Source organism: Cryptomeria japonica, chromosome 11, assembly GCF_030272615.1.
Source record: "Cryptomeria japonica chromosome 11, Sugi_1.0, whole genome shotgun sequence".
NCBI classification, from domain to species: domain Eukaryota; kingdom Viridiplantae; phylum Streptophyta; class Pinopsida; order Cupressales; family Cupressaceae; genus Cryptomeria; species Cryptomeria japonica.
Genome location: NC_081415.1, coordinates 11,376,498 through 11,391,136, shown reverse-complemented (window position 1 = coordinate 11,391,136; position 14,639 = coordinate 11,376,498). Strand labels below are relative to the sequence as shown.

The 14,639-nt window shown below is 38.3% G+C and overlaps 1 protein-coding gene across 3 annotated transcripts in view; it reads right to left on the bottom strand.

Moving 5' to 3' along the window:
• The window catches only part of LOC131049503 (uncharacterized), a 73,131-nt gene that overhangs the window by 4,673 nt on the left and 53,819 nt on the right, over nt 1-14,639 (bottom strand). For all 3 annotated transcript variants that reach the window (XM_057983569.2, XM_057983570.2, XM_057983571.2), the window contains exon 4: nt 5,551-5,659. In XM_057983569.2, the coding sequence (XP_057839552.1) occupies nt 5,551-5,659 (109 nt within the window). The remainder of the gene's footprint in view (nt 1-5,550; nt 5,660-14,639) is intronic.

Genomic DNA, 14,639 nt, shown 5'->3' with positions numbered 1-14,639 from the left:
GTAAGAGGTATGAGCTGAAGTCACAGCACAATTGAGCCATTAATTTTTCTCATAATCAATGGTGCGTGCACCATTTCAAGAGCATTAGTCTGACAATATTTTCTATTGTGCCATTAGCTGAAAGTGAACACGTCAACAAATGGTTGAGCCCAAGTAGAAATAAGGGTTTTTAAAGACATGTCACCATGCAACGAACGTGTGGTGCACAAATGCTTACCAAGAATGTTGTCAAAACTGACACATGATTCTAATGCCCTATCAATTAAAGATGATATAGTACAAGGTAAGTGAACCAATCAAATTCGTCCAATATAATAAATGCAAAATGTAGCTAGTGGTGGAATAAAAAGAGCTTGAATAATGAAGTACATGCCAAATTCCCATCTCAATTGTCATTTGGAAAGCCAATTTGTAATGTCCCTTGTCAATTCTGATATAAACTTCTGATTTTCTTGGCTTAGATTGTAATGATCCCGAGGCGATCAGCTCACAGAAACCCCTCTGGCAAGTTGCGAAGACCGCAAAGAAGGCGTATGGTGGTGTTAGTGCAGAGGCCATACGGTGTTACAATGCAGGGCCATACGGTGGAGTTGGTGCAGAGGTCGTACGGTGGTATGGGATGGAGTGGTTGTACGGTGAAGGGGGTCGTACGGTGGTGTGGGGATGGAGTGACCGTACGGTGAAAGGGATTGTACGGTGGTGTGGGGTGGAGTGACCGTACGGTGAAGGGGGGTCGTACGGTGGTGTGGGGATGGAGCGACCGTGCAGGACGAGGTCGTACAGTGATGTGCGGAGAGAGTGGCCGTACGGTGAAGGGGGTCGTACGGTGGTGTGGGGTGGAGTGACCGTGCGGGACGAGGTCATACGGTGATGTGAGGAGGGAGTGGTCGTACAGTGAAGCCGTACTATGGACTTCTACATGTGGTAGGAGGGGAGGGTCTGCCCTGTGGTACGGTGGTTCAATGGACTACCTTCGGTGGTTCAAGGGTTGATCTTCTGCGCATATATCAAGTATTGACCTCTGAATGATAAGAATCCTTTAATATGCATGTATACTAGAAATGAAGCTATTTGATTCAACAATGATGAGTTTCCAGATTTGCCAGATCCAGAACAAGTACACAGAGCAGAATAGGGTGAGGGATGAATCCTACCGAAACTGCGGATACCAAATAGGGAGGGTCTTTCACCTCCGAAATGGCAGATAACAGAACTCCAACAGGAATTCGCACAATAGAGAAAAGATACCAAAAATTCGCATCCCTACCACAATGACTAACCCGGCCATATGTATGGGCTCCAGGAAACTTCCTGAAGGGTTACAAACGGGCCAACACGACCAACCAAAACTTGTCTAATCTAATTAAATAAGAGGGCCCGAAAGATTTGTTATTAAATTTGGGGCCTTACAACAAAATAATTAGATTTATTATTTAATTATATCGGGGACGTCACATAGATATTCCGTCAAACACTTGGCTAACAAGTTCTCAGCTTGCTGATTTTAGTTTCAGTTTGATATAAGGGACATCAAACACTATTTTTATTATGAAAAATCATTCGTAAATAACTTGAAAGTGAAGCATGACAACCATATAGTGTTTAGACGGCAACATAAGACAATTGGAACTCACAAAAATGGATAACTATGGACTGTCATTATGTCAAATAGATGTCATACATCCTCAGGAACTGATAATACAAGATGCAGCCACAAACTACTTCAAAACTTATTATATGCCAGCTCAATATGCCATTACAAAATCATCATATGGACTCATAACAAAAACTATGTCTCAGATTTTCTTCTGACAAATGGCACTTACCAATTTAATGCACAACAACTGCAAATTACAAGGGATTGTGGTGTCTAAATAACCTGGTGTGGATCGCTTGAATAAGGCGATGAAGAATCAAGCAATATCCAACATATTAAGGCCTTCCCAATGCTAAATCTAATCACTCCATAGTTCGGCCCTGCTGCTGTATGAAGGATGACTGAGATGTTGATGTGGTCTGCCAATAACCCCTCCAAATCGCCTCCTAGTTGACCAGTCACAATGCTAGATGGAAGCGCCTCACTGAATGGTAAGTCTCAATGCTCATACAAGAAGATATCACCCAAATCGAGGGGTTATTCAATGCACAGGTCCGTCTGATAAAACATTTATATAAGACTGATTTTTATCACCAAACTCCCTCAGAATACCTCAAGGGAAATTGCCTTGCTTCCCAAGTGAGATTGCTGTCCTTCAAGGTGGAATACAATGCACAATGATGATGAAGGGATCAAGTTCGTGGAATGGATGAAGTCTGTACCAGTCTGATAAATGTCTGCAACACAATGCGATTCACCTCCAAACACTCCCAAAAAGCATCGCCCTCTTCCTTAGACAATATTGCTGGCCTCAAACATATGAAAGCTTGCATATACTATGGCCCAAGGAGAAAATCATGAAAGTCTGAAGCAACTCTCCAGCTGATATGAAATCTCCTTAAACTCAATGTGAGAAGCTGAGTACTCCTCACTCACAAAGCAACCCTTCAAAGGATCTTTCACCTCCTCAGTTATGAGGATCGAAGGGAGGTATCGTTCCCTAGGATCAATTTTGCGGACAACCCCTAGGTTCCACAACTCAACACAAGAGGAATTAACAAACAACTGATGATTGACCATGAATCTCCCTCTTCTATTTATTCTTTTCATAACCCATCATAAGATTCCTTCTAGAAGAGGGTAGGTACACTTTATTATTTTTTAAGTGACTTTCTAATTATTTTTATTTTATACTTTAGTCACTTTATTAATTTAATAAAATATAAAGTCATCTCACGTATGTTATTAACATAAATATAATGAGACAACTTATATAATATTAAATTAATTAATTTCCCTTATCTCTCCACAAACAATTCCAAGCCAAAATCGGGGACATTGCACAATTTTAGCTCCATTGCATGGATTTCTTGCATACAATCTCCCAATTTTGCAGTTCTTTTGGTGATAATAGTATAAATATGTAGTTTGTATTCTATAGGAGCTCTACAAAGAGAAAAATGCTTATCTTTCTAATATTCTGGCCTTCAAGGCAAGAGATTGTTCTTTATATTCAGTTCACTAAACTAAGTGTCGCTATGCAAGTTGGCCTTTTGCATTCTGTGTAAAGAAAACTGATATAAATAGAAATCATCTCTTCTTCCTATGCCCACTTGTTGATTTTCTCCAGTTTTTATTATTGATCAATTGTTTTGTCATTAAAAGCCTTAACTTGTTCATGTGAAATTCTACAATTTATAGATAATATTGAAATCATGCATAATTGTGCTCTCTGCTTTCACTTAAGATTGTTAGTTTTAAATGGTATAAGTTCTATGCAAACTTAAATGGCAAAAGTAAAATCAAATGCTTTAGCGATTCATCTTGTAGCTTTGTATTTCATTTCAAGCAAATTCTTCTCTTTTCCTCCTTAAAGTTAGATCAAGAATATATTGAATATCATAAGAAGTATAAGCTTCTTAATCTAAGGTTATCTTGTAGATCATTACCACATTTTCAAGATTTCGAATGTTGGTACAAGTTATGTGATAATACGAATTTGAATATCAACAAGTAGCTAACCTTTTTCTAAGGAATAATACCTAACACAAGTAGAATATGATGAATGAAAGGTTTAACAAGTTGTACTTCATGAAATTATTGAACATTTTTATTTGCTATCTTGATTTGGCTAATTATTAAGATGCAATTGGTCAAAGTCACACATCAGTGATGCCTCGGGGCAATGAACGTTGAGGAACAATAAATAACACATTGTGTCTTGGTGACAGCTTCCACTTAAATCAAACCAGATGCACTTTGATTGAAAATGGTATATGTGCACAAATACTAAATTTGTTGGGCTTGGATCACATCTTTGAAAGGAAGCTAGCAAGAAAACACAACTTTACCCCACATGACATAAACTAAAGATCACCCATACAAAGAAGCAATGTTTTCATTAGAACATTTATCTGCACAAAATACATTTGATAGTACAATCCAAGGTAAGGTCCAATCACTTTGGAGTTTAGAAGGAAAATTAATAACATGAGCCAAGAACCATCTTCATGCATGCTATAAAACCAAAGTCAAGTAGGAGATCAGATGCATATGATGCTTTATTGGGACAAGTTAGACTGAGAAATTTATTACAGCAAAAACAAAACTTTTACAAAAGCTCTATCATTCTTTATCCTATAAACCTCCAAGGTGTCCAATGGATGTTCATCAAATTTCATTTTGCATCAACCCACAATTCCTCAAAAGGGATGTTATGATGATGAAGAGGTTAAACAATAAACTCCTCTAAATCTCATTCCAGATGATGAATCGTTGCATGCTAATCAGAGGTCTGTTAGGGGTCAATAACACATGTCAGTAGGGATGGGTGTTTATGTTTATGATTATGTTTATGATTATGAATATGTTGTGTTCAGTCGCCGAGAGGTTCCCGTCGAGTAGTTGGTAGTTGGTGACGGTTGGCAACTAGGCCAACCGTCGAGTCTATATATGATTTGGATGGAACCTCGGCAAGGATGGTATTGTACTAGCATATTCTTGAGAATTGAATAAAGATAGCATTCGTCTGGTATAGCTGTTTGTTATTGTTACTTATGCTTTGATATATAAATGTTTTGTACATGTCTAGTTGGTACGTGTGGAAAATCCTTGTTTATCCATGAGTTTACCAACATCACATTAAGGGCTAAACATTTTGGCGCCATTGCCTGAACGAAACTGGCGATAATTATGGCGGCATGCGGAAGGAATTGATGGGCCGGCCATTCAACCAGCAATTAATTGTCGTGGACAGCGACACACACGAAGAAAGTACCACGGAAGAGACCCGAGAGGATCAATTGACGGTAGACTAGGTCGAATTGTGGGATGTGTCGGTCACACAGTACATGCAGAGAGAGGCTCAAAAGAGAGCCGTCTCTGAAGGCACGGTACGTGGTGAACTCACAGTCAGCACTCCCGTCTTGTTAGAAAATATATTGTGTTATATTATATCATGCATACAAGTTTCAGACATTACTAGAAATTTATGAGAAGATAAACCTTAGTAATCAGATTAATGTTGCCAGGCAAAATTTAGGATTTGGCAATCATATGAAATCATCTATAGGACGGTACAGACCGAGGTTTTCCACCGTACTTAAGCTAATATGCATCCATGAATCCCTACCTCAAAATTTTGCCAGATTAACTGAAAAAGCACTCTAAAGATACTACCCTTCCATAGTCTGCAGATCAATCACCCAAAATTCAAATATCTTGATCCATATTTACTGGAAAGAATATTGAAGTCCAATCCTAACAGAGTAAATGTAATGTCTTTCTACAGATAATGGCATCTTTAAACAGATATCTACTAAGAAGTTTGCTCTGCTGACTAATAGTAAACAGAAACTATTCGGTTCTTAATTACATTTAATTGAAAAATTTGAGCATCTGATACATTGCCGTTGAAAAATCAAAAACCAAACAGTCAACCACTACTACTTTACCTCGACAGCCAAGTTATGCGGTAAACCCCCACCCTGCCCAGCTTCCTCTAAACGTTCTGCATACAAAGAATGGAATGCTTTAATGTCATCAATACTTGGGCAGCCATACCTGCAAAAAGCAAGAACATAGATTGAGAAATCACGACCCAGCAAAACTCACCAGACCCAAATTGGACTAGAACTAGGCAACTCGGCAAAAACCAAAACTCAGCAAAATTTCCAAACAGTGAAAAAAACACGTTTTTTACATAATAATCTTAGATAGTATGCATAAAACTGATTAAGACAACTGATAAGTGTAAATGTTATTCAATTCTCAATTCAAAATGCAAGTTATATTCTAGGTTATCTTTACTTTTATCTATGTAATATGATAAATCTGATTATCTTCTTTTATATTGCAGGTGAGAGGAGCATTTATTGATTTCGATGTCCTTCTCACAAATGCCGATTGATATGTATATGCAAGCAGGGAGGATCAAGCAATGCCTTGACCGGTCATGTCTGATCAAGACATTACTTGATTGCACCCTTTGACTGATCGTTACAATTACCAATCGGTGTTTACTTAATTAACAGCCCAATACCAATCGGTGTATACTTAACTTGCTACCCGATACCAATCGGTTTATACTTAACTTGCTACCCTATATCAATCAGTGTACACTTAACTAATCATCCGATACTAATTGGTGTATGCTTAATTTGCCACCCAATAACAATCGAATCCCGATAACCATTATTGTTCACTGTTTAATATATAAACCGATATAAATCGGAATACATTGGTTAGCCCAATAATAATCGGTGATCACAGTTATAATGTAAACTGAATTTAATCGGTATTCTATGCTATGATATGATTATCGATAGTTTAAGCATTGATCGAACTAAGTAGATTGAACATATACAAATGAAGAATGATCATCAAATGAAGGAACAATAGCTTGAAGTTTTTCATCATAGTTTATCGATAGGATAAATGATTGAATGAGAGACTTCATTTATCTCTCATTCAATCATTTATCTTACTGAAACTATAATGCATTAACAATAAGTAGATTTTTATTCACTCGTAGATAATAAAGAAAGTTCAATACACATCATAGTGTCATATGATCAAAAATTACAAATCCATTTTAATATTTTACAATAAAAATCTACATGTAGCAATTATTATTGACTGTGTGGGTGGCTATTTTATTCTAATATACCTGAAAATAGTTTCTTAAGCCAAATGGCTTCCCTACAAGCATGAGTAGCCGCCATATACTTAGCAAAACTGATTGCACCACCACATAAAGTAAACACACAAGCGCTGGTGAATTGTTTGCTATCAACATCACTTGCTGTCATATCCCCATATAAATATTTTTACACATTCATCTTATTTCTTACTAACTCATTTCCATCCTTTATATGTATTATTAATGAATTTATCTAACAATAATATTTAATATTTAATATTTATCCAACAGTAATATATAATACTTAATATTCATCTAACAATAATACTTAATATTTGATATTACCTAACGGCTAACAGTAATATTTAATTAGTTATTGCCACCGATTACCAATACCATTTGGGGGGAGACGTGACCCCACATAAGCCACGCCTCTCCCAACGGACACAGTCTCTGCCCCAATATAAAGCACGGGATCTGCAGGAAGAAAGGCACGACAGAGGAAGATGCAGGAGGAGGTCACATCCATAATGACAACCTGATCGAACATCCAGGTATGTTCATTAATATCCAATCATTGCTGACTGTAAGTTAAACAGTAAAGACAATCCTGTATTTGTTATTTAATATTATTCAATATATGAACACTATATATATATATATATATATATATATATATATATATAGAGAGAGAGAGAGAGAGAGAGATTATATGAATATATACACAAGAATAAATTAGTAATCCATTCTGAAGATTATAAGTAGACAGTACTTAACCAGATTTACAGTGATACAAATACATCAAAAATAAATAAATATATTCATCAAAGAACATGACTACCAATTAATTTAATACATCAAATAACAATCAGTTATACGAATCAGAGGTTCATAAATAAATAGATAACAAGATAAATAAACAATTGATAACTCCTGCAACATAAACAGAATGTCTTAAACTGTCCTAAAACCATAATCAGTACTGTATTTCCTATTCCCCGAGGGAGATGGGTGCTGCTAGGTAGGTGCAGAATAAAACCACTGCAATAGGAAGCCCCAAGGGTGAAAGGACTCCTCCTGAAATTTGGGCTGCAGGCCCCAAGGGTGAATGGATTGAGTCCCAGTAATCTGGGTTACATTAAGGAGGTGTTGTCAAGCACCCTAGGCAGCCAAGCCCTCTTTTGGGAATGGGGTCAGATTGGTTTGGGTTTAGGCATGGTTTTTAATAAGTTATATTACAAAGAATTAGTTGGTTATGCTCAATTAATAGCAATAGAAGGTAGTATTATAGATGTTGCTCTTGGTAATTGACAGTGTATAAATAAGGGACATTACAATTGGTATCAGAGCACCGTTCCTGCCAGCCTAAGGAACGAAATAATTGATGCAACTTACTAGGAGGGCTACATCCACCATCAATGAACAAATGATCAATGAAATGAGAGTCTTCATGGAGCAAACAAATCAAACAATCATAAACCAGAATGAAAAAATTGAAAGAACAAACCAAGCACTACTCTAGGCCCTACAAAACATGGGGAATTCAACTTACAAAAACAATCCCTCAAATGAGAGAGACATCAGTTCAAATCATTCAAGAAATAATAATGCATCATCTACATCTAGAGTACCCAAACCCCCATTCCTACCCAGGGAAGATACCCCAAGGGAGGAAGATGAAATTGACCTTCTCTCAAATAGCACTAAGGAAATTGCTAGAGCTTATAGAGACTTGGACACTGAGGTTAGGGAACTTATAACATTTAGAGAGTTTTGTGAAGCCAAGAGACATGAGTTACCTAGGAAAGGGGAAAGGCAACCAAATAAGGAATTGAGACAAAGTAAATAAGGTAACACTCCCTAACTTTGATGGGACAGATAAAATCACAGCCCATGCCTGGTTGCAAAAACTAAAAACCTATTTCACACTCAACCCAATAACAGAGGAGGATGCACTCCAATTTTCTACCCTACAGTTGGAAGGTCTAGCCCATGATTGGTGGCACCATGGACTCCTCACCCAAGGACATCAAAATATAACCTTCTATGAAGAATTCTCACAAAAACTTATCAAGAGGTTTGAAAGGAAACACCCCCAAGAAGACTTTAAAAGATTGACTCAATTAAAACAGCAAGGGTCAATAGAGAGTTACATAACAGAATTTCAGAAAATCTCAATCCAGGTCTCAGGAGTAGAAGAGGACAGGCTTACCTATCTATTTGTAGAAGGTTAAAAGGATTCACTCAAAGGGTTAGTGAGTGCTCTTAATCCACTATCTTTAGAAGATGCCACTGAAAAAGCATCAAGACTAGAGGTTACAACAGCAAGCAACAAACCCTTTAATAACCATGGCAAACCTTTCCACAAAAAGAATGAAGCTCACAAAACCATCCCTTCTAAGGAAGAATGTGATGAACTCGAGAAAAAGAACATATGTTACACATGTAAGGAACCTTGGGAGCGTGGACACTCTTGCCATAAGAAGGAAAAACTATGCTACAACTGTAAGGAAAAATGGGAACCAGGACACAAATGTGGCAAGACGGGTCGAGCCCAAATGATAGAAGTAACCTCTGAGGAAGAAATTGAGGAAAATGCTAACAAATGAGTTAGGACTTGTTGATGTGGCTAAAGTCGAATTACCAACTCTCTCAAGTCAACGCAAAATAGAATTTGTTGAGTATCCTATCCTCTCTTGTATAAGGAATCCCTAATGCTGTTTTAAGTGATCAAAGGGGACAACCTCAAGGTTCCAAATGTCAGGTCATGATTGCGGGATAGCTCAACGGTTTGGTGTGTTTTGTTGGTAACACAAGGAGCTTATGTTCACAACAAGTTGGTCTACATCTAACGATGCTAATTCTCAAGCTAGGAAATAAAAGCAAAAGAGAAGGGTTTAGGAGACCTAAGGACAATGACAATAACAGTTAATGCAGCGGGTAGACAGATTTCGATAAACCAATTCTTGTTTCACCAAAGACACCCTCACAACTCGACAAGAATGGTGCAAGCTCGAAAGGATAAATGGATTTTCAAACCATGGGGATTCATCCAAGCACCCAATTCTAGCGCAACCTGAGGCAAATACCCACAGTTGAACTAGGCACAGTTTTGAGTTCAGACTAACCGTACACAGTGACCTACAATCAGCGAGTCCTCAATGGTATGAACCTAAAAAGGAATCAAATATCCCCCACATTTCACCATCAAAATCATTGAATAATTCTAACCAGCTGAAAGGAAACCATGCAAACAGAATAAAACCAAAATAACAAACACCAAATTCAATGTTTATATATTGATTTTAACTGCCATTACAACAATTACCAACAGCAATTCTACTCTATTCTTAATCTGAAAATTACTTAAACTTATCTAATTTCTAACTCCTAAGAAACTAACTACTAAAATCTAGTTGTCTAAAAATTCTCACATCTAACTCTTTACAAGAGAAAGGCCTCTTCCTTTTATAGATTTTACAATTCGAATCAAGGGCCAAGATTGACTGCATCCAAGGACCCTAATGTGCCTTCCACAAGCTTGGCAGCTTTAGCCCATGCCCATTAACTTTCATTTGTCCTCCCAACCATATTCTCAACGAATTGCAACTGTTTGGCATCAATTCGGTCAATTTGGTAGTTGGAAATAACTGTCTTGTGTCCCTTTGTTATAAAAAGTCTTGAACGGGGCCCACAGGTAGTCCTTTTACTATAAAGTAGTTCAGTTTTACAACTGATTTTCTGGAATCAATTCCAGCTGTGTATTTCTGAGTTTGCACATTTTATAGCACTCTGTGTTCTTTTGTTTTCGATCTTGCTAGGACTTCAACTTGCCATCTGTTGATGGCACGTTTCCCCGTGATTTTTTTCTAGCTCTGCAATGCGTTCTTTATTGGCAGTGCTCACGATTGAGTCCTCAATCTCCGCCTCAAGTTGTCACCTTAGCCTTTCTTGACATCGTCGATCTACAAACAATCAATTTCGACTTGAATTAATCACCTCGCAAAATTAAATAAATTTAACAAATATTAAATTTTTGTCAAGGCAATGTCAAATTTTGTTTTGGCGAAGGTGAAAGATGTTTGCCTTTAAAACAATATAAATCCCGCTTTGCAAAATTAGGGTTTTAAGATTAAAATATGTGAGCTCTCACTTGGTTGACTCCTTGGCAAAACTTGGCTTTTTTGGGTAAAATGCGAACTTTTAATTTTCTAGCAAAATTTATAAAATCGTGAATCATCATCTATCTCAAGCCTTTGGTTATGAGGAACTTGGTCTTTAATTCTTTCCTCTCAGAACCTATGAAGTCGCTGATTTTGATTCACGCCCTAATTCGCCTAGTTGCAAACTCGACCTCTTAGCCCAAAACGTACGACTTCGACTCTTTCTTGCCAAACATAAGCAAAGGCTGATTTTCTGTTTGAATGCCTTCTCACTTAATGAAACTCAGCCATTTTATTGGACATGTGCGATTTTCCTTGTTTCTTGCAAAATGTGAGAAAAGGCTGAGTTTTTTTTTTCCATTTCGCCCTTGCACTTTAGTGAAACTCGGGCCTTTGCTCAAAATGTGCGACCTTTGTCCTACCAAGGGGATTCGGCCTATTTGAAGAGATTGGGCGATCATGTCTTTGAGCGACTTTCCTTTTAATCCTGCAAACTCCACAAAATCGTCGAGTTGTCTTTGCTACGCCCTTTGCAAATTGGAAATTCGGTCCTTTAAATGAGAATGAGCGAATTTCATTATGTCCCTCCTTGGTTGAGTTGCAAACTCAGGCCTTTTGGTGAAAAGCGAACCTTGGCTTTACTTTATGAAATGTGCCCCTTAGATTCTATTCACCCCCTTTGCTAAGAAAATGTGAACTTTATGAATTTCTCACAAATCGCACGTAATCACCAAGTTTTGCCTTAAGAATTCGCCTATTGCTAAGTGAACTTCGGGTTTATTGGTGAAAATGCGAGATTTTCACTTGGCTCTTTTTGCTTTTTGTAAATTCGGCTCTCTGGAAAAGAATGCGAGCTTTCTATTTCTCGCAAAACAGATAAAAATGCCGAACTTCTTTTTCGATTTGATTTTCACTTAAGAAAAATTTGGGCTCTTGAAGAAGAAATGTGAGAATGCCTTTCATCGCAAAAACTCACAATCTGGTTAAAACCGCTGAACTTCTCTTTCGCATTTTGACACCCTAATGCTTTTGTGCGTGATTGTAGACATTCTACAAGGGGGGATTTCTCGGTATTTCTTTGGCATTTGCAAGGGAAATTCAACTTCGCCCTTGTCTTCAAAACGCCAAACTCTGCAAATATCTAATGGGATGGAAGCCACGACACTGTGACGGGATTTGAAGGCAATATGAAAGGTTCAGATTTCCTTTAAGGCCCTCTCTCATACTCGGGTAAGCAAAATGGGGGTCCCAATCAAAAAGACAGGGATGTGTGCAAAACACACAACAGGACTAAAGAAGATGAACATGTAACCTTAGCCACCATCACTCACACTTCCAAACATCAGCTATTCCGCATCAAAAGTACAGTCAGAGGGCAAAGAGTTATCGTCCTTGTGGATAGTGAGGCATCCCACAATTTCATAAATGAAGGGTTATTGGCGAGAAGGAAGTTAAAAACTGAAAACTTTAAAGGGTTTACAACAACAATGGCTACAGGAGACATGGTCGAATGCAACAAAATAGTTCCACAATTAGAGATGTTCTTAGGCAAACATCCCATCAAGGAAGATTTCTATGTCGTACCCTTAGATGTTGATGTAATCCTAGCCTTGCCTTGGATATACTCTTTGGGATGTGTTGGTGTCTGTTTTATCATCTACCAAACACTAGAATAGGATACCCGAAAGTATTCTATCCTCTCCTGAAAAATCACCACTAATTCCAAGGTCTATATGTGCGAACAAGCGACTTTAGGGAAATAGTTTCTTGGGTAATGTATGCTGAAAATCTCAAGGGGGACTTACGTTAACAAGTGTCTTTTGAACTGCTGGACTTAGACGGATTTAGCAATTTTAGGCTCTTTCTTTTTTAGATTTTCTAGGATTTAGACTTTCAAAAAAAGGGGAAAAGAGATAGGGTTTAGGAAAGCTGATCTAATCCTACAAATTCTGGAGACAATATCAACTGGGTGCTCTCAGGAAACCAAACTTTGCTTCGCCACACTAAGGACAACTACACAAAGCCAATGCAATCTTCAATGGGTTGTGCTTATGATCGAGATGTTGGGATGCACAGAGGATGGGCTCAGACTAACTTTGCACAGTGAAATGGAAATCATCCATTCACCAAAAGTATGAGCGGAGATACACCATCAATTAACACTTATCAAATCCTTCATTCAATTTAACAACATAAAAGCAAATCTAGATTAATTTTAACTAAGTGTTGAGGAAATTGAAACCATGCTAATCATTCAAACAAAAGGGATTACAAAGCCTTAAGAGAAAGCGCACATGCAATATATAATTCGAAAATGACCTTCACACAACAATATGTCAAAAACCTCACCCTCTCCAAATGAGAGGAGGTAAACTTTTATAGTTTTTCAAAAATAAATGAATGGCCGAGATCAAATAATGATCAAGGGCCCAGATTGAAAGCTACAAACCCTAATTAGGGTTTCCCAAAACTCTACTAGTTTGAAAGAATAAGAAAGTGACATGTGGCACAGCTACTATTCTCACTGAGGTGAGCGTCCAGTTTCCTCTTTCGCAGATTCAATGTACCTGGACACGATAAGCCTGACCTCCTCCATAGTGACACTTGGCAAGCTGCTAATCTAGAAGTCGATGATGTCCACATCATCGGTACATGCGGCGAGGATGCCTTCCCACTCAACTGCTTGGGCAAGAAAGTTCTCATCGATGAAGAGAAAATTTGCAATCCTTGAAAGATCGCCCTTGTCAATCATCCCCGAGTCTTTGAAGAAGCTTCACTGCATCCTGGCTCTCAGGTTCTCTACCTGCAAATGCTTCTCCCTTATACTCTCTTTCTTCCAAATCTCAGACGCTACATGAAACACCTTACTCAAAATCTCCCTTACACTCTCCTCTGTTTCAAAGCACTTAGTCTCAGATTTCTTCAAAACTTCAATCTGGGTGACCAAAGCATAATACCAAGTGTTAAAGTCATACCTATCCCCAGCTTGTATGACACCTACATCCACCAAACTTCTCTTCGACAAGCCTCGGATAACCTTCAGATGTGGAAGTATTTCATCTTGAATTTCCTCCACATCTTCAAAATTTGCAGCTAGGTCCTGAATACGGTTGACCAACGAAGAGGCAAACTCGTGTGCTAATACTAAGTTTTCTACAAGTATATCAGCACGTGTTGAAGCATCTGAAATCCACTCCTTGGCCTGTGTGAATGTGCCCTTCATATCCTCGTAATCCTTCATTGACTCTTGCTGAAGAGGCTGCGGAGGAGTGACCGATATCTCATGGTTGAGTGGCCTGGTAAGATGGAGAGCATAGTTCCTCCATTGCTGGTTTTCTTCCTCAACCTTCTTTCTCTTCTCTCTCTCCTGGGCTAAACTCGCCTTGAGGGCGTTACAAGAGTCATCAAAGTACTGGACTTCTTGGTCTTGTGGAGGCTTACCCAACTCTATATTGGTGATCTTATAATCTTCTGGGGCAACATCATCCCGAGTTTTCCCTTCCTTTGGCATGGCTATTTGAACTGTCCTGAATCCTGCATTATCTCTCTGAATCAAAGAGAACTTTCTGGCGGGCTTGGGTGGCTTGATTATGGCTAGCTCATTCACCTCCTCCAGAAATGTTGTTGTGATCTCTTCAGAATGGGCTTCCTTAGGGACCTTAGCCAATCAGGAATGGTCGACTGCTCTACAGTATTCTGATCTAACCCATCATCTGTCCCTCCTATTCTAGTAGCTATA